At 34.8% G+C, this 19,978-nt stretch overlaps 2 protein-coding genes across 3 annotated transcripts; both read right to left on the reverse strand.

Annotated features, from left to right (window-relative positions):
• Positions 1 to 9,891: 9,891 nt before the first annotated feature.
• LOC137745855 (protein trichome birefringence-like 35) lies at positions 9,892 to 13,302 on the reverse strand. The gene is made up of 6 exons (XM_068485885.2): positions 12,893 to 13,302; positions 12,447 to 12,726; positions 11,975 to 12,146; positions 11,500 to 11,696; positions 11,247 to 11,396; positions 9,892 to 10,380 (listed from the first exon to the last, which is right to left on the reverse strand). Exons 1-6 carry the CDS (start codon positions 13,101 to 13,103, stop codon positions 10,050 to 10,052), a joined length of 1,341 nt encoding a protein of 446 aa, XP_068341986.2. The 5' UTR covers positions 13,104 to 13,302; the 3' UTR covers positions 9,892 to 10,049.
• Positions 13,303 to 14,573: 1,271 nt separating this feature from the next.
• Positions 14,574 to 18,144, reverse strand: TBL34 (TRICHOME BIREFRINGENCE-LIKE 34). Of its 2 annotated transcripts, none has more exons than XM_088680752.1 (5): positions 17,656 to 18,144; positions 17,135 to 17,312; positions 16,155 to 16,351; positions 15,717 to 15,857; positions 14,574 to 15,106 (listed from the first exon to the last, which is right to left on the reverse strand). In XM_088680752.1, exons 1-5 carry the CDS (start codon positions 18,063 to 18,065, stop codon positions 14,758 to 14,760), a joined length of 1,275 nt encoding a protein of 424 aa, XP_088536878.1. In that variant the 5' UTR covers positions 18,066 to 18,144; the 3' UTR covers positions 14,574 to 14,757. The 2 variants fall into 2 exon arrangements, with proteins under 2 accessions (XP_088536878.1, XP_068342477.1); XM_068486376.2 differs by having other exon boundaries at positions 15,717 to 15,875; positions 17,656 to 18,141.
• Between the last annotated feature and the right edge of the window lie 1,834 nt (positions 18,145 to 19,978).

Genomic DNA, 19,978 nt, shown 5'->3' on the forward strand with positions numbered 1-19,978 from the left:
GGTCAGAACCTACCAGAATTCCAGAATCCCCTTCACGCTCCCGATGCACATTCTTCCCTGAATACCCTCCCATGACCCCACCTTTCTGTTACTAATACATGGGTATTTCAGTCATAGTACAGCTTTTAGGTCATCATGCTTTTGGGGGCAGGAATTGATGACGGGACCCTGCCATACTGCTGCACCACGCTCTCTTCGATTCAATCGTTTTAAGTATTTCGGATCGCTGAATTTACTCGTCATCACCCATATGGCCTGACAAAGTCAAATGCCCTAGAAATCTTACTTTGACTAGGACAAGTTTAAACTATAACAAGAGGTTTTTTTAGTCCGAGAATTAATGGTGAACAACCACAATAATATCATAACCTTATTCTACTAAACTAGCCTTTACGCGGACGTGAGTATTTTTTGAATCACGATGTATTATTTATATGCATAAATTGATAAAATGAAAGTTAAATATTTAAAGTAAATGAATAATTTTAGATCATGATAGAAGAAGAGTATTTATCAAATATAGCCAAAAATTAACCCTCAATTTCAAAAATGTCACTTTTTATAAAATCTTTCAAATATATCTAAAATTCCACTTAAATAGACACAAATACCCTCAAATTTAACAATTAAATAAATTAAAGGCTTTTTAACCAAAATGGTTTGTGACATTGACATAACTCTTTAATCTGGTCCTTAACAATTAATGATAATCAATAATAGTGTTCTTGAATTTGTCTATCGTGAATCATTTTAGTTTTTCTTTGAATTTTATCCATCATGATCACTTTCGTTTTTTCGTGAAAAATTTGACCATTGCTCTGTTAGTGTGATGATGTGGCGCCACATGGGTCTCACAAATACAATCATATAACGACATGTCGATTAATTATAAAAACCATTTTTATATTTAAAACTAAAAATGATATTAATAAGAAAAAAGAAGTTGAAGACATGATTGAAATTATGTTGCTCCCCTTTGGGGTAACCGTGGCGTCGCTCAATGTTGGTGATGAAGGGGTCGAAGGGGATAGGGTTATGGTGGTGGAGTGTAGAAGCGAAGGTGAAGTTGGACCGGAGCTTAAGGCGACGGTAGCTAAAAAGCTTTTAATTTATTTAATTGTTAAATTTGAGGGTATTTGTGTGTATTTAAGTGAAATTTTGGATATATTTGAAAGTTTTTATAAAAAGTGACATTTTTGAAATTAAGGGTTAATTTTTTGCTATATTTGATAAATACTTGCTAGAAGAAATCCCTCATAAATTAATTAAAGCAGCTGAATTCATATAATAAAATCAGTTTCTATAGCATTTACATTAAGAATAAAGAAAATAATATTTAATAAACAATTGATTGAATTACATTATTGCTAGCCAATTGTGAGGCTAAGCCCACCACTTCCCCCTTAGTGTAGATTGTCACATCCCGGCCCGGACCCCCACCACATCTTAGTCTTGACTCCACTATAGCATGATATTGTCCGCTTTAGGCTCCAACCACGCCCTCACAGTTTTGTTTCTGGGAACTCACATGAGAACTTTACAATGGGTCACCCATCATGGGGATGCTCTCGCGCGAACTCGCTTAACTTTGGAGTTCCTACGGAACCCGAAGCTAGTGAACTCCCAAAAGGCCTTGTGTTAGGTAGAGATGAGAATATACATATAAGGCTTACATGATCCACTCCCCTGGGCGATGTGGGATGTTACATAGATAATATCATTTGTTAAAAAAAAAAAAAAATCATTTGACAATTAATTTAATACCCCTCATAAACCAATTAAAGCAATTAAATTCACATAATAAAATCGGTTTCTATATAATTTACATTAAGAATAGAGAAAATAATATTTAATAAACAATTGATTGAATCACATTGTTGCTAGTCCATTGTGAAGCTAAGCCCACCCCTCCCCCTTAGTGTAGATAACATCATTTGTTAAAAAAAAAAATTCATTTGACAACTAATTTAATCACCTTATTATTCGCTTGCAAAAGACTTTTTTTTATAACTGGCATTACACGTCTCTTAAGATGTTTTGAAAGCGTTTAAAAATAGGGAAAATAATATTGAATGAACAACTGATCGAATTACATTATTGATAGCTCATTGTGAGGCTAAGCCCACCCCTCCGCCTTAGTGTAGATAATATTGTTTGTTTAAAAAAAAAAAATCATTTGGCAACTAATTTAATGTAATTTAATCACATTATTATCAGCATATGAAAGATTTTTTTTATAACTGACATTGCACACCTCTTAAGATGTTTTGAACGGCTTGATGACACCAAAATCACTATTCACAACATCTGATTGAATCATATTATTGCTAGCCTATTGTAAGGTACTAATTTTTAAAATAAAATAAAAAAACTTTACTAATTTATCACCAGCACTATGCGTCTCTTAAAATGTTTTAAACACAATATTCATGATTTTCTTTTTTTTATTATTATATTTTTCTTTCCCCTTCACATGGGCATCATCAACTTTCACTTATCCTTTCATTTTTTTTTAATTCTTTTCTCTCTTCCCACTTATATTTATATTATATCTTATGATGACCAAATTACCCTTGCATTATTTGATATATTATATTGGGTTGCTTTTGAAATTTTTTGGTTGAGGGACAATTTTGTCCTAATATTTTTGTCGAATGGGGTGACCCTAAAATTTTGTCGTCATGCATGACCCCCAATTGGGGCTCTCGCTTAATATATAACTAGCCTTCATGTGCGTGCAGAAGACATTTTTTGAATCACTACGTGTTACGCATGATTTACATGTTTTAAATGTATTTATTAATGTAGATGGAAATGAATAATAAATACATTTAATAAAAACAGTCTTTTAACTAATCAACGCAGCTGAATCCATATTAATAAAAGCGGTATTTCAATTTCCATCTACATTTTATTGAATTTACATTAAGATTAGAAAAATATATATTTAATAAACAACTGATTGTTTGCCCATTGTAAGACTAAGCCTACTCACTCCCCTTGGTGTAGATAACATCGTTTGTTAAAAAAAATGATCATTTGACAACTAATTGAATCGCATTCTTATGTGTGTGCGAGAGACTATTTTTATAACTGACACTATGCACCTCTTAAGTGTTTAAAAATTGAGAAATAATATTTATTAAACAACCGCAAGCAAAAGATATTTTTTGAATCATAGCACGCTACGCGCAACTTAGACATTTTAAATGTATTTATATGAGTGAATTGCTTCAATATTTTTTTATTTTGTTATTTTCTTTTTTTAACACCGGCGCTACGCGCCTCGTAAAATGTTTTGAAGACAACATTCATGATTTTTCTTATTTTTTATTATATTTTTCTTCCCCATCACTTGGGCACCATCAATTTTGCCATTTGTTTATTCTTTTCTCTCTCCTCATTTATATTTTTATTATATTTTATAATGACCAAATTACCAACCAACTTACCCCTGTATGATTTGATATATTACTTCGGTAGGTTTTGATTTCTTTTGGCTGAGGGGTAGTTTGGTCCAATTCCTTTTGTCAAAGGGGCTGACACCAAAATTTTTGTCCCATGCGTGACCCAAAGCCACTGTTCAGCACTATTCATCTCACCATTGGCTTTATATATAATAGATGAAATCGATTGTAAGCATTCTAAGATATTAATGTGCTCAGTTTTATATTAGATCTAAGTATTTTAAGAGCTCGTTTGGTGGCTGGATGGAATTTGACCTTAGGGATATAATTGAATTGTCAGGAACTTGTAAGACAGGACTTGTAACTCATGTATATGGCTAGGTTAAATAATCCATTCTATTGTGAATTCATAACCCATCATATCAAGTCTAGTCCATATCACATTTTTACACAGCAAATAATGGACTTGACTTGACTCAAGTCCATTTTAATTGGTCACAATGTATCCCAACCAGCCCACCAAATAAACCCTATGTCTTTTCTTAAAGTCTCTTTTCAAATCTTCCTATATCTTCATCTACCCTTTAGCCCTGAGCCTTTCTCTCGTACTTACATCTTCTAACTTGAGCATCTATAGGTCTTCGTTTCATATGTCCAAATGACTTTAACCGATTTTTTCTCATTTTATCTTCAACTTCGACTACTTACTTCACCCTAAATAGCCTCGTTTTTAATCCTTACCTTTCTTGTGTGCCCACACATTCAATGCACTATTCCACTTCATTCAAACATAGTGTTAGGGACAGTGGCTACCAACTTGTACGTAACTGATTGCCTATTTTGATACATATATGGATCAATGGTTCGTAATTAACTGCTCAGCTCAACATTTTATTGTATAAACATTCGGTTAGGCTACCTAATCATATAAATAGTTTGACCAACTATATACTGGCAAAAACATGGTCAAATTTTTTTACTATAGTACAAGTGATATTTTATATTAATCTAATTAGGAGAGTGAGAATTTAAATCCCGAACGCAATAAATTAAACAAACACTACTCCACAACACCACATCTACCACGACTGGTTGACCATGGACATATAAAGCCTGTTTTAGAAAGTCAAATTTCACCACGGATATTTTAAGTGCTATTACTCTAACTAAGAACATATTTATGGTAAATGGCCACTGCTTAATTACTGTGATGTAAGCCCCATGGAAAACTGTTCTCTCTCCTTTCTCCTCTCTCGCTCTCACACAGAGAGGAAAGCATGCACATTAATATTCATATGCTTGATACTAATACATGAGGTCTCTTTGTGTCTCTCCCTCTAGATTTTCACTATTGTTTTTCATGTCACAATACTCTTCTACTAAGAAGGTCAATCTATGGCTGTTGGTTTGAAATAAAAAAGGAGACTTGAATTCTAGCGATCAATTATTTTTTATAGGCACCATGTACTAACTTGGACCATGATTGCTTGCGCCTTTGTGTAATTGGTTTTGTGGATTTAATTTTTTTTTTGTATATGATGTCCTTGAGTGATGAGTTTTGATTTCTGAGCTTGATATTTTTCCTTGTGTCTCATAGGTGGTTGGTCGTTATAATTCATGAGGATTTATAACTCATATCAACTACTACATTTACAGGCACTTGCAAATTTGAAGTGTGATTGGCTTGCTGGAGATGTGTGTCTTCTTAAAGAAACGATTGCAGAGAAGATGAATATCATTGGAGGATCAAAGTTGGAACTAGGACTTGAGTTTTGTTTTGGAGTGTGAAACAAAGTCTATACATGTTTTGGTACATAAATGTAAAGTATAACTCAGTGATTTTGTGTAAATATGCAATTTTCTAAATAAATATCTTCCTTATATATATTATATTTATTATAAAAATTTGGAATTTTTTTTAATAACGGGCACTAGCCGTGATCAAATTGTAATCCACAATGGCCATAGCATGTAATGTTAGCTCTCAATCTACCACGGGCATAATTCGTGGTTACACTACATTTGACAACGGGCATAGCCCGTGGTAGAAACAAATACTTTTTTTTATCACATTCAAAATACTAACGGGCACGATGCCTATGATAGATTGCAATTTATCACGGGCATCCACAGTGATAGATGAGTTTTTTTTTCTTCTAGTGAAAAAACATTCGCAGAACAAAATTTACCACTTATAAAACACTCTCAATTTTAATCACACTCAGCCCACACAATGATTCTGCCCTTACCGACCCTACCAGAGGATCTTTCTTTCTTACATGCATTTGGTCATTGTTTAGTTGGATTTGGGGGTTGGGACTTGACCACTAGTGAGATACGTATCTACTTATTTGACAACTTTTTTTTGTGTTTTAAACATCCTTTTGTGCTAGATTAGATTCTGCACACAATGTGAGCTTATGAGAAGACATTTGATCTTAATTATGCTAATTTTCTTCGAACGACTCCTCCTCCCATATCTAATGCGATACAACTGAAAGATACCTCTCACCTTCTAGTTTTTGATTGGACCAAACAAAACTGCAAGATTAAAACATGTTTTTCCTCTTCTAATTTGAGCTAATTAAACCCTTTTCACCACGTGTCCCACTTTCATCCTTACCATATCATCATTAGCTTATTATTTTTTTAAGCAAATTGCAATAATCTGCTCCTAATTAAGTTACAAGTGTCCCTCTCGTTATAAAGGTTGTCTTGAACAAATCATTAGGTCCATGAGTTTGTCAGTAAAATGATGAGTTTTATGCGAGTGAGCTCGTGTTAGTGAGGAAAACAGTGGTTGTGGTGGCCATCTCAGGACCATTGATCGGTTATCAATGTGGGAAACTGGGGCCATATAGATCAAGCTCATGATCCGGCTATTAGAATTAGATTCATGTTTGTATTGAGTTAACACGATTGAAATACTTGAGTTTATAGTCGCCATAAGACCTTAACACCCACTCATTCAGGAAAACGCCTACATGATTGATGCTAACTTCCTATGTACCGGCATTGCTTCTTTTGTTCTACTGCCTCCTGTTGAGATCAGGACTGTGTCCTACTCCAATATAGTTCACCATTTTCCTAAATCAACTATTGGCCTTATCTTAATACTATCGTCTCACTAACTAATTAATCAAATACGAATTATGCTAGCGATAATTACGGAGTTGTACATAGACAACTTTTGAGATGAAAAAAGTCACTTACATCAATGGCCAATAATTGGTGTGAGTGTAATTGATTAACCATAGCATTTTTCTTCTCTAATCGTGATAAACGAGACAAATTTGATCATCATTCTTCGAGGTGAGTTAGCTAAGATAAATCAAAACGTGATCAAAACTAACAAAACTTGTTAATTCCATAGTCTTTGACAAGGCAACTGGCACACGTTGAAAGTATACCCAGAGAGAGAGAGAGAGAGAGAGAGAGTAATATAGTAGGACAATATTTTGCTTGATCCCGTAAATAGTGATATCATCGATCTTTCTTCCACGGCGGAACGGACAAACCAAATGACCCCAAACGAGTCAATAAGTCAAACCACGGGATCAGAGCCCTTCCTGTGCATAAATGTGATCATCGTATCGCGGCCCCCACACCCCCAAGATTTCTGTTGCCGCCCATTCGCAAGCAGCCCCAGACGCATCTTTTTCTCTGGCACAATATAAAAAAAATGTTATTTTTATCGTCTATTTGTATTATTTTTTTAATAAAAACGAGATCTACATATATTTGTGAACTTTATTTCTGTTAGTGACATGATATATATGATGGTATAAATAGATGATAAATGTAATACTAGATAGCGCTAGGCAACTTGTTAGCCCCCGATAAATTACTAGGCGTTTGAAATTTAAAAAATAGTGCTTAGACCTGCTTAGGCATCATGCCTAGATTGTCTATGTGCTCGCCTAACCAGTCCAAACCCGCATAGGTCACAACTTTTACTTAAACAGAAATCGATAACTTTCATTTTGCACTTTATTTTTTTTTAATAAATTGTACAAGACTTTTGAATACTTAAATGAACACATATTATACGTTTATTCCTCATGTTTTCATTACGTTCTAATATTTTATAATATATATGTCATTTTATTTTGTAATTTATATATCCTAACACTATTACGAGTGTTATAAGTATAAACATACATTTATTTATACGAAATGTAATAAGTTCACTTAAATTCGTCTAATCCGCCTCGGCCCACCACCTAGCTGCTAGGCCCTAGTCTGCCGCCCGACTAGCGCCTAGCTATTTTAGAACCTTGCTCTATATTAAGAAAAACTCTAAGGAACTCCCTTAAAATTAGAACTTTTTCATGGACTCTCTAGCAACTCATGATTTTTGCACAATGTTTTATAATATAAGTACAAGAATTGACATCAAACGGTGAGGTTACAATAAGTCCATGCAGATGAGAGATTTTTCAATGTGTCTGAAACACAGGTACTTTTGCCATATGTCATTATATAAGTGGAGAGACATATGAAAAAAAACTTCCCTCAACTTGCATAATGACATATAGCATATTGTTTCTGTGTTTCTGATACATTGAAAAATCTCTCATGGAGAATCTCACTTTTGAGAGAGTTTCTTTAGCATTCTCATATATAAAACCCAAGGGGTTTGTCTACTAGAAAGCAAGCAATGAGTTATGAGTCTCAACTCGAGTTTGAATTTACACGAATGTATTTTAGGTTACAAATTCTACTTTAGCGTACAATATAACTCATGGATCACAAATATGCGGCCATCTCGTACATTACAAGATCTGTGGATAGGACTAGGATTCTCTCCTATCTTATTTCCATCCCCTTCTATTCCCTATTCTCACATTCTCTTATATTGTCTTTCTCTTACTATAAAAAATTAACATAAGATGTTGATGTAAATTAACCATAACCTTTCAATTAGGAGGTAAGGAAATAAAAAAAAAAGGAAAGAAAATCTTACTCCATGTGGATAAGTGATTCGTGAATATATCGTGGGTGGGTTACCTCTCATGTTCAATTATATTATAATATGGTTGTACACAGTGTTGTTGTCGTGGCGTGAGTAATGCAGCCAACGGCATAACCGGATCAGGCACCCTATCTTGATGTCAAGTGATGAATGAGGGATGTTAATGGCTCTACAGATCCTGCCTCTGGCCCTGCAGGCAATGCATTGCAATCATGCAGTCGCAAAAGCCAATGGCCACAACATATTACAGGTATATGTATATGATTCCCTAGTATATATAGACACTGATGAGCTGTGTACTAACTTCATAGTAAAGATACCGTACCTTAAATTCACAAAAGTTTTACAATGCTCCGGTGTATGTCATGTAGAAATAGAGTCACAATTGGTTCTTTTTTTTGTTGGGTTAAAGAGTCTAAAGAATTCAACAGTCCAAATCCGATTCATATCATGTTGCGGTGCATAGTAAAAAGTTCTGAATTCATAGTAATTTATCAAAAGTATCACTCAATGGGTAATGATGATGGTAAATTATGAAAATTGTTTCAATTTTAATTCACGATGGATTAATAAACAACTTGTATATAATCAATGTCATTCATACTTCAAATCTAAATAGCATAGTAAACAACTTCAATAAAAATTTGGATTCTGACTTTTTTTCAATCCAACTTGTCCTCAATTTGATTCGTCCCCATCACAAAGTATAGATGAAACACCATTAAACTATTGTAGGCACAAAAACATCAAGATCTACCTATACGTATAGTTTACTAGTGATTGTGTATAAAGATTAAATTATGAATTTTTTTCATTATTCAAAATGAACAATTAATGAATTGAGTTTGCAAACCCTTCATAAAGCCATAAAAGGCCTTGTAGCTATCTCCCTTACAGCAGCTACAGTACACATCTATCTCTCTCCAGTTTACTTTGGAAACCGTTCCATCAGCGTTCAACCCAAGTTGCTCAGAGTCAGTGCTGATCAAATACTATGAATGCCCCCTTTATCATAGAGATTTTTCAATATGACCGGCATATGAGTTGGTACATCACGTGTTATTATACAAATAATGAGATTTGTGTGTTAAAAAATTAATAATTTAAAAAATAAAATTTCCCACCACTTACATAAAAATAGATCGTATACCATCCGTATTCTCGTCACAATAAATTTTTTTCCCATTTATCAGCGTACCAATTTCACGCTCTTATTTTCTCATTTTGCATTGATCCTCTCCTTTTATTTGTCGCCTAATTATCTCGTTCGATTTATTTAATACAAGCACTAGAGAGAAAAAAGAAATGCGTCGAAGAACGAGTGCAAAAATCATTTCCTTTCAGTTTACGGGTCATGAGCATGTGTCAATGTGGACTTACCATTAGGTCTTAAACTTATTTGGATTGGGCCAAATCCCAACCCAGATTCATGTATGATGACAAAAGTAACAAAAATTAACATCATAATTCCCAGCAAGCATGGATCTAAAATTGCAAGAACAAAGGAGATACAAGGTGAACACAAGCACTATATTTTCAAAGAATCGAATTGCGTAACAACATCATTGATGGTTGCCGGTCCGGTTCGCAATGCTCATGAGCTGAGAAGACAAGGCAATCTGTTGTATGAAACCACTAAGATTGCCTCGAAAAAATTATACGTTCGTTTACAAGAATTGGAATAGCAACTCGTTCCATACGTCAGGTACACCAGGCAAGCACCAGTGTATGCAATCCGAGTAACTCGTGGGGTTAGACAATTGTTCAGGCTTCAGTGGCTCCCAGAATTTGCGGTAAATGGAAGGGTGACCATCTTTCCGGTACTCCGATAATTGGGTAATGTTGATAACAGAAACCTTGGAACTCAACTTGCTGAGGACCGTCTCCACCATGCTCATGGTAGGCAGGTCAGAACCACTTCCCCAGTAGCCCTCCAAGTCGATGGGGGATTTCTCACTGTAACAATTACCTTCACTTTCTTGTTTCCATTCTCGACTCCTAAAAATTCAGGAAATTATGTATTGGATACATGCAGATCATATAAGAAATTTCCAAAAATGATGAAATTGTCCTCTGTACAACTAGAACTAGGTTAATACCACGATTTTGCATACACAGGTCATCAACTAATGTTGTCCGCAGTATGAGGGTACAAATATAACTGAATTTCGAACAATTTCCAAAATCTGAAGGATAGGTTTCCCCAACATATTTAGAAAGAAGTTTTGATATATAGGTGGCGTATATAGAGATCAAAACCAAAAATAGTCACGAGAAAAAAAAAAATAGAAGTCATCTACTTGCATTGAGAAAACTTCTTAGAAAAAGTAAGCACAGTTGTTATTCAAATGTACAATTATTCGAGCGTTTGGTTCAAAGGGTGACTTTCTTTGTGCGTTTGGACTTAAGTAACTAGGAGTTATTCATACATGAATTGAATTTATTCAATTAAACTCAGTTGATGAGGTTTGCATTATCAGAGCGCTTGGAGTGACATTGTTGTTTTAATTAATGAGGTTCTTTGGCTTTCTCCTTGTTATTTTCCAGTTGAAGTTAAACACATAAGGCTGGGTGGAAGTGACATTATTGGTTTAATTAAACAAAGAAGGAAACGATCTTTTGTGGTCAAGTATCTTTGACAGGTCTAACTCGTGGAGAACCTCTAAAACTTTAGAGAATTAGATTTTTGCATAATATTGCATATAGCAAGAAGTCCAGAAGTGACGCTGTGTGCCTCGAAATGCCTAGTTGACTATCTCATTCAAGTACCAAGAAGCCTATATTTATTACAAAAATTGAAATTTTTATAGAAATAACAGCCAATGTGGTAAATAAAAGAATATGTAGAAGGGCAAGATGCTAACCAGAGATGTGTAGGAGACATTGTGACGAAGAAGACCTGCTTCTTGAGGGGATTGACCTTCGAAGCCCAGTCTGCCCAAGCCCCCATGGCCAACTCCATGGCTCCAAGGCCGTCTACTTCTTCACAAACACTGTTTGCTTCCGCGCTCCATCTGTATGAATTCAAAGTCAGATCAATTTAGATACCAATTCAAATTTCTATATAACTCAGTTCTTTCTAAACTGAAACCTGGATGGTATCGCGATTATACTCACATCAGCTTAACTGGGCCTTGTCGCCACCACAGGTAGGAATTGAATATCAATATATCAGCATTCTCCCATATTGATGCATGCTTAAGAACTGAATCTGGTCGGATTATCCGATCGGATGTTCGGTGATTCACTGGATCATCAGAATTAGATTCTACAAGAAGCGGAGCCCAGAGAAATTCCACAGTAGCATTATATTCCTGAAAATGACACAAATTCAATTTATGCACTCACCTACTGCAGGGAACCGCACCCAAATTTCTTCCACTCTTGCCACTGATTCTACTGAAAATTTAAGTCAAAACTAAAATTGAATGTTTCATGACGACAATTATTTCCGACTTTCAATTATTTCCTAAGGATATTCCTTGATCTAAACTCCAAAATTTTCTCTTAGTCATAAGAGAACAGCCTAATGCATTGTACATTGTTGTACCAACCTCAAATAGTTTACTCCCAGATTGAAAACTCTGTTTACCTCTGCTTTGAAAATAGTAAGTTCAGCGTTCGGTGACATTGATCTCTTATCTGAAGGAATCACAGATTGTAACAAACAGACCATTGATATCCATTGCCCTCGGTTTAATGAATCCCCTACAAACATTAGCCTTTTGCCTCTCAACTTCTCCCACATTTCAGTCACATTCCATCTATACAGAAAAGGAAACAATTTCAATAAAACGATACATTAAATTAAAAGGAAGCTCAACCTTTCCATCCTCAAACAACCAAAAATACCATACTTGTTTTACAAGTCAAAGTCTAAAATTTTTCCAATGAGTTTATTAAGAGCAAAACAAATTCCAGTTCATGGATTCAAGTATACTGAACTAGAAGTTGCTTTAAACCGAATCGGAATTAAGTGCTTTTTCCAATTCTACTGTATAAACAATTGAACAGACAATGTGGGATTATAATTTCCAATCCCAAACAACAAAACACCTCTTTACCTCTTCAAGTTGCAATTGTGGGGTTGCCATCTCCAGTATTGGTACCCCAAATCAGGCCTCCCATGCTTGTGACAGGACAACTGGTCCGACATGTAAGGGCACTCCGACTCCTTGTACAGCGGATACGATGCATTATCAAACACCCATTTGCCGGAAAACACATCACACCTCTCCAAACTCTCTCTCCGGTGACCGTACTCCGGCGTCCGGTCAGTCCACAGAATTTTCTGACCACTGTACTCTCTGGTGGAGTTGCATGTACTGAATCTATCCAAAACCTCTGAAATTTCACAAAACCAACTTAAACCCACTTCGCCAAATCAAAGAAGAACCGCTAAATTAAAAAACCCAGTAAAGAAATCGATCAAGAATTCAGATAAAGATTCAAGAAATGCAGAAAAAACAAACCCAGAAAGCTTTTTTGGCAGAACCAAACACTGCCTTACCTGGAGCATGGTTTTGCTGGGTGAAAAGATTTGGCTTTACAAAAGTGACCGAATCTTGACGGTGATAAACGCGATCAGGGCTCTCTTGAATTTTCAGAATTCTGCGTTGGCTGTGGAGATTCGAGAAAATTATGAACAGAAAGAAGAAGAACACCAGCGCAGGTACATGGGTTTTCTTCTTGTTCCACTTCCACCTCTGCGACTGCTGCATCGTGAAAAAGATTAAGACTTTTTGTTTGGTTCGGGAAATTAATTGACCGAAGAATTGAAAGGGAAAGAAAAATCAAAAGGGGGTTCGAATTTGTTCAATCATTATCGCATGAAAAGGGACAAAGACTGTATGAAATGATGGAGTCGTTGTCCGAAGAGTGAGAAGACGAAGAAGAAAACTAATGAATAATCGTGCGGGTAAATAGAAAATTAATTGTTTTATTATTAATAAGGAGCTAATAATTTATTAGTTGGACTGTTTTGGTAAAATCATCCGCTGGATTTGTCATATGTGGAATTAGGATTTTTAAAGTTGAACAAGTCTGCTCTCTACTTTATAGATTTGTTGGAATTTCACATTACATGATGTCACTTAAACCGGAATCTTTTTTTTTTAATGAATACTTTAATCAACTTTTTTTTTTTTTTTTTTTTTAAATGAATACTTTAATCAGCTTCTATATGATTGTGGTTTGTCTTTTGAGAGAGAAAATTGGAGCAATGCCCTTGAATTTTGATGCAATTGGAATTTCCTACAATAAAATTCTGTGAGTATTAGTCTGCGAAAAGGATTTGAAGGTTATAAGCATTTTTAAAGGAGGCAAAAAATGGATGGAAATTCTAATGGAGCTAACTAAAAGGACAATTGGTCCACATGGTTACAGTTCCAGATATATTCATGAATTTTTAGTTTAGGAATCAAAATTTTAATTGAGTTAAAGTTAAATGACTATTGCTCCAATTATTTCTTTTGGTTTCCTAGTCAGGAAACTTTACATATTATAGGGGCCGTTTAATAACTATTTCGTTTTCAATTTTTTATTTTTCAAAAAAAAAAAAAAAAACTGAAAACCAACAATTGAAAACTCAAGGTCAAATTTTGAAAACTTAAGAAATTAATTTTTAGTTTTCATTTTTTTTTTGAAAATTGAAAGTAATTACCAAACAAGATTTTAGTTAAAAAAAATAAAAAATAAAAAATGAAATAGTTATCAAATGAATCATAAAATAATAGGTCCTTTATTCCCTATGAATTTTAGCGTACAACCGAGGGTAGATATTCTCTCAATTTCATATTGGATGATTTATAAGATACAAAGAGCAAAATATACCAAGAAGTCTTCGAAGCCAAATTTCTCAATTCATACTTTTACCTTTTTTTCTTTCGGGAAATTATAAAGTACATTCAGTAAGCAAGGTACATGACAACATAAGGGGTTAAGTTGAGTGAAACCCTATGGCTTTGTTAGGCTTTGGACGTTGAAATCATTGTTAAGAAACCCATAAACGCCTTTATCTTCCTTGGCTAAGTACACCAACAGTGTTCATTGTCATGCAATTTAAACCCACATCATAGTCTCCTTTAAAACCCACGCCAATGAAATTAACCTAAACAATTTACGAGGAGGTTCTATTGTACAATCTTGTCACGTGATAAAATATATAGCTAAAAAAAAAAAACAAAAAGTACTTTATGACACCGAATAAAAACTCGTCCTATACATTCTTTGGGGCGGCAATGGGTTTGATGTGTTCAACACATTAACTATTGCATTCAATCCTCATTCACAATTCGTGGTTTTTACTAATTCATTTTAAAAAAAAGGTACAAGTTTTGATCTGTTTGGAACCTTATTATTTCCAAACAGAACTTATCATTGTTGGAAAATGTAAGCATAGAGAATCTCATTCCACACGTCAGGGAGTCCAGGGAGGCACCAGTGTATGCAATCTGCAAAAGTGCTAGGGTTTGATGTTTGTTCTTCAGTCAGAGGCTCCCATTGCTTCCTGTAAATTGATGGATGCCCTTCTTTCCTGTATTCTGAGAGTTGTGTTATGTTGAGCATTTGAACATCCAAACCTCTTACTTTCAGTCCATCAAGGGCATTCTCAACTAAACGCAGCATTTTGGGATCTGATCCATTTCCCCAATATCCCTCCTCAGTGATTGGCTTTGTTTCATTGTAGCAATTCTCACCACTTTCCCTACCCCATTCTTCAGCACTGCATATATATTTATTTTTTGTTAGGGTTAGGAGTAAAGGTTCTAATTTGGGATGTCTTTTGACATTAAGTGGAAAGAGAAGTACCATTAGACTAACAAATATGACGTAATCATAAATTTGTTTAGGCATACAAATAGAGAATATGCACAAATAGAACTGAATACAATGTTTCAATAATAAAAAAGTAGATCTAGAGGGGGCACTAAAGAAACACTAAACCGTAGCTTATGTAAAGCTTATTGTTTGCTTAGTCTCGTATAGTTCTATTTTTTTAATTAAAATTTGGAAAATAGGATATAAATTTTTTAACTAAAGAGACACATTTTACACTAAAATGTGTTATATATTTTTCTATATTTTTCATTAAAGCTTTGTAAAAACTACAAAATTCTATATATGTTTTTTTCTTTACAAGTTGTTTCATGTTTTATTTGTATGTATTACCTTAAGAAACAAATAGGGAAAAAAGGCTAAATGAGTCTCATTTTTAGATCACTAATCTCAAATGCGATGACGTTGATGCTATGTATTATAAATATTTTCAAAATCAATATGGTCCAAAAACGTGAAACTGATAATAATATTAAATGGAAAAACCTTATTGATACCTTTGGTGAGTGGGTGACATGCCAACAAAAAACAATTTGGTCTTGGTTCGATTGACATGGATCTCCAACCAATCCGACCACGTCTGTAGAGCCATCTCATAAACCCTAAACATCTCAACATCTTTGTATATCGCGTCTGAGCTCTCAAAAGATCCCCACCTTCAATCATTACCAAAAACAAAACTCACAATAATTAAATTAAAATATAATTGCAAAGTCAAATAAGTAGTTCTATCTAACGTCTACCTAATATTTGTATCCAAAAAAATTAACTTCTACCTAATATTGTATTAATATTACTCAAGAATTTTTCAGTAACTCTGGGGTATTTCACATTTTGAGTCAAAAATAAAATAATCGATATCTAATGATTAAAATGTTGAAATATAAAATACTTTGAAGCACCAAAAGATTTTGGTATTTAGAAACTTTACTTACAAGACATTCATTTGGTCCCTTCTCCACCAAAGATATGAATTGAAAACAAGAAAGTCGGCGTCCGTCCAGTGCCTTGCATGTTTTTCAATTGCCTGCACTCTTACAATCCGATCTGGCAATCGGTGGTTCACTGGGTCATCGGAGTTTGACTCCACCAGCAATGGGGCCCAGTAGAACTCAACTGTGGCATTGTATTCCTTAATTTAATCACATTGATTAAAACAAAGATTAGTTAGTTTGATCAGAATTATAATATTGGATTCTGACAGCTATGAAACGAAGAAAACATGACAAGCTAAGGATTCTGACAGCAGAAGGTTCTGCTTCTTTGTTAATCTATTTCTAAGTTGGTGAAATACATGCAATGGAAATGTTATCTTATTTGGGTTTTGGCTAAGTAGTGTGTATTCTTCTAAACTAGTATGTTGTGTTTTCAGATAATCGTGTTTAAATAGGTTGATCTTGATTAACAGTTCAATAACATATTATTTCAAGGTTTTCGTGTGGTTGATTTTTTACCGTTGATGGTATACAAGCTATACATGATCAATGATCATAAGTGATCAACACATATGCATAGGCGACTAACATTAGCTACTATTATCAATGTAACATATATCATGTTAAGAATTTCGCATGGACAATTTCTGACAGTTGATTGGATCCAAGCTATGCATGTCAATGATTAGAAATCGTCAATGTTTAGTTGTAGCTACTATTGCTAGTGTAATGTATCATACAAAGGTTTTCCGTGTGGGAGTTTTGGTTGTTGATCGGACGCTACACATGATCAATAATACAAATAGTCAACGCACGTATGTGGGCGACTGACGTTAACTTCTATTGTTTGAGCTTAAGTTTGCCAATTACACATAAGCCAAGCTAAAGGAAATACCAAACAAAGCCCAAATAAAGAAACACCAAGCCAAGCCCAAACAAATGGGTTATAATTAGAGAAGAGAAAAGAAAAGAAAACTCACAGTGGCCTTGAAGATGTGCAAGGAGCCATTGAATTTTGTCTGCACCGATTTGAGCTTTGGACTGATGGCTGAGTCAACCAGGCATACCATAGAAACCCATTGACCTCTATTCAACGAGTCCCCAACAAACACAAGCCTCTTATTCCTCAGCCTCTCAAGCAACGCTGTCGCGTTGAACCTAACTTATGTAATTTTACATGAACACAATCCCACAAAACTCAAAAAACAGCCATTTAAAATTACAATCTCATTATCCAGCTGCCCAAGAAAACGAAAAAATTATACACACGTAAAAATCCATATTTTAAATTAAAGAAAAATTTAGGGAGATCGAAACTTCCCTGCACTTGGAATCCCTATTGTAAGTTAATCATGCATTATCATGTGTTTTATTGGGTTATAAGAATGTTGTCTCTGGGGCATCCCAGGTGCAGCGAAGTTCTTATCAGAATAATAAGAAGAGAGAGAGAGAGAGAGAGAGAGAGAGAGAGAGAGAGAGAGAGAGAGAGAGAGAGAGAGACCTAGGGAGGTCGCATTGGTGAGGCTGCCACCTCCAGTTCTGATAGTTCAAGTCTTTTCTCCCAAACTTCTCACAAGCCAATTGGTCTGACATATAAGTGCACTGTTTCTCCTTGTACAGAGGATAAGACTGGTTGTCGAAAACCCATTTCCCTGAAAACAAATTGCATCTGCTGCTGCTTGGCAATTTAGGGTTTTCCCCAGCTGCGGCTGCTGCTGAAGTTTCCAGTGTGGTTGTTATATGACAATAATCTTGATACAACAGTTGCAGTCCACCATCTAGGGTTAGATAAACAGCTGCAACTAGTACAGTAGTCACAAGGATTGCAATGAGGGAATGCAAGCTGCTTCGGATATTCCATGTTTTTGTGGGAACAAGCACAATTTTCTGCTTTTTGGCCATTTGATTCATTGCAAAAATATTCTAGCTAGCTATTTGGTGCATGTGGGAGGAGTCTCTGGTTTCTCCCTTTTCAAGCTTCGTGATGAGAGTGGTGGGTGAGAAACAATTTTTATTATTTAAAATTTTTTTTCTTGTTCAGCATTAGGAGTTTGTGAAAATTGCACTTTCCTGGTGGTTTGCTGAAAGCAATACATTTTGAGTTGGGTTGTCCTGGTCAATTGACCCAAATAGTAATCTTCTATTTTCAGCAATGGACCAATTTGATAATATTGCTTGGATTGTATTTGCAGCAATGTGTCAAGGCTAAGCAAATATAACAAGATATATTTATATATTCTTACAATTTTCTGGTGAGATGTTGATGTATGTAAACGAAACTGGACTATAATGTTCTTTTTTTTTAGCTTAGTCTTAATAGTATTACAAGTACAACCATGAATTAGGGTTGAACATCGACGTTCCACCTTAATATATCTTGGGAGTCAAATAATGGTCGTTAGTGGATGATTAACTGAACATAAAACTTCAGCAATGTTTTATGAAGTTAATTAGCAGTTTGTTAATTGCTTTCTCGACAATTATATTTAGATTACTTAGACGGCAACTAATTCCGTTTGATAACTCGGCTTGGACTGGATTATTTCGATTAAATTAGACTAATGTTCTGACAAATATTTGGTGAACATATAGATCATTGGACCAGACTTATTAGATTTGCATAACTGTTCATATAATTGTTTATTTTTGTTTTTTTCGAGTTAGAGGGGTAGGACTTTCTATGACCGGTTTAAACTCAAGTCCAGAGTTGATGGACAGTCCAACCACCAGGGAAGTAAAATGAAAGATTCTACTAAAATGACAGTGATTACAACTCTTCATGATCAAGTAATGGTAAATTTGATTGGAGCATATTATTAACAACACTGTAATCCACAGATTTATGGAATGTGAAAAACAAATAAAAGCTTGGAGAAGAAGCTTAGAGAGTAAGAAAAGGGCTAAAAGATCTTATCTCATATAACTGCATTTCCACTTTTTACAAACTACACCGACTATGAAGAGAGGGAAATGCTTTATATAATTGCAATACAAATGTAAACGGACATAAGCAATTGTTGACGTAGCAATTGCTTATGTGTGTCCAATACCCCCCTTCAATCTTAACTGGGATATCCCAGATTAAGATTGTTATAGTGTGAACAAAATCTTGTCTATGAAGACCCTTAGTTAAGATATCTGCAACTTGATCCTTGGTTGGAACATATTGAACTAGCAAATCTCCTTTCTGTACTCGTTCTCGAACAAAATGAAAATCTATTTCCAAATGCTTAATTCTGGAATGTTGAATAGGATTTAAACTAAGAGCAAGAGCAAATTGATTATCACATAGCAGCAATGGAGGATTGGGAAGCACAATGCAAAGATCTCTCAATATCAGCCTTATCCAAGCTATATCGGCTGCAGCATGAGCTAAAGACTTGTATTTAGCTTCAGTGGAACTCCTAGATATTGAACTTTGTTTCTTAGATTGCCAAGAAATTGGATTATCACCTATATAGATGACATACCCTGTTATGGACCTCCTAGTATTAACATCAACAGCCCAGTCTAAATCACTATAGCCGCTGAGATGTATACCAAAAGCAGAGGTAAAGTTCAAACCATATTTGATTGTTCCTTGCAAAAACTCACTACTACAAAAATGGCTTATTGTGTCGGTGATTGGTGTCGGTTTTATATAATATACTAGCGGATCTGACACCCTCTTTACATGGTGTCGGAATTAATGTCGGGTATAACCGACATAAAGTGTTTATGTCGCTTATAACCGACATAGACTATTAATGTCGCTTATAACCGACATAGCCTTTAATCTTTTTAAATGGTGGTATTGTATAAAAAGAAAACCGTGTCGCTTTCAA

Source organism: Pyrus communis, chromosome 12 (genome assembly GCF_041283825.1).
Source record: "Pyrus communis isolate YQ-2024b chromosome 12, ASM4128382v1, whole genome shotgun sequence".
Lineage (NCBI taxonomy): Eukaryota > Viridiplantae > Streptophyta > Magnoliopsida > Rosales > Rosaceae > Pyrus > Pyrus communis.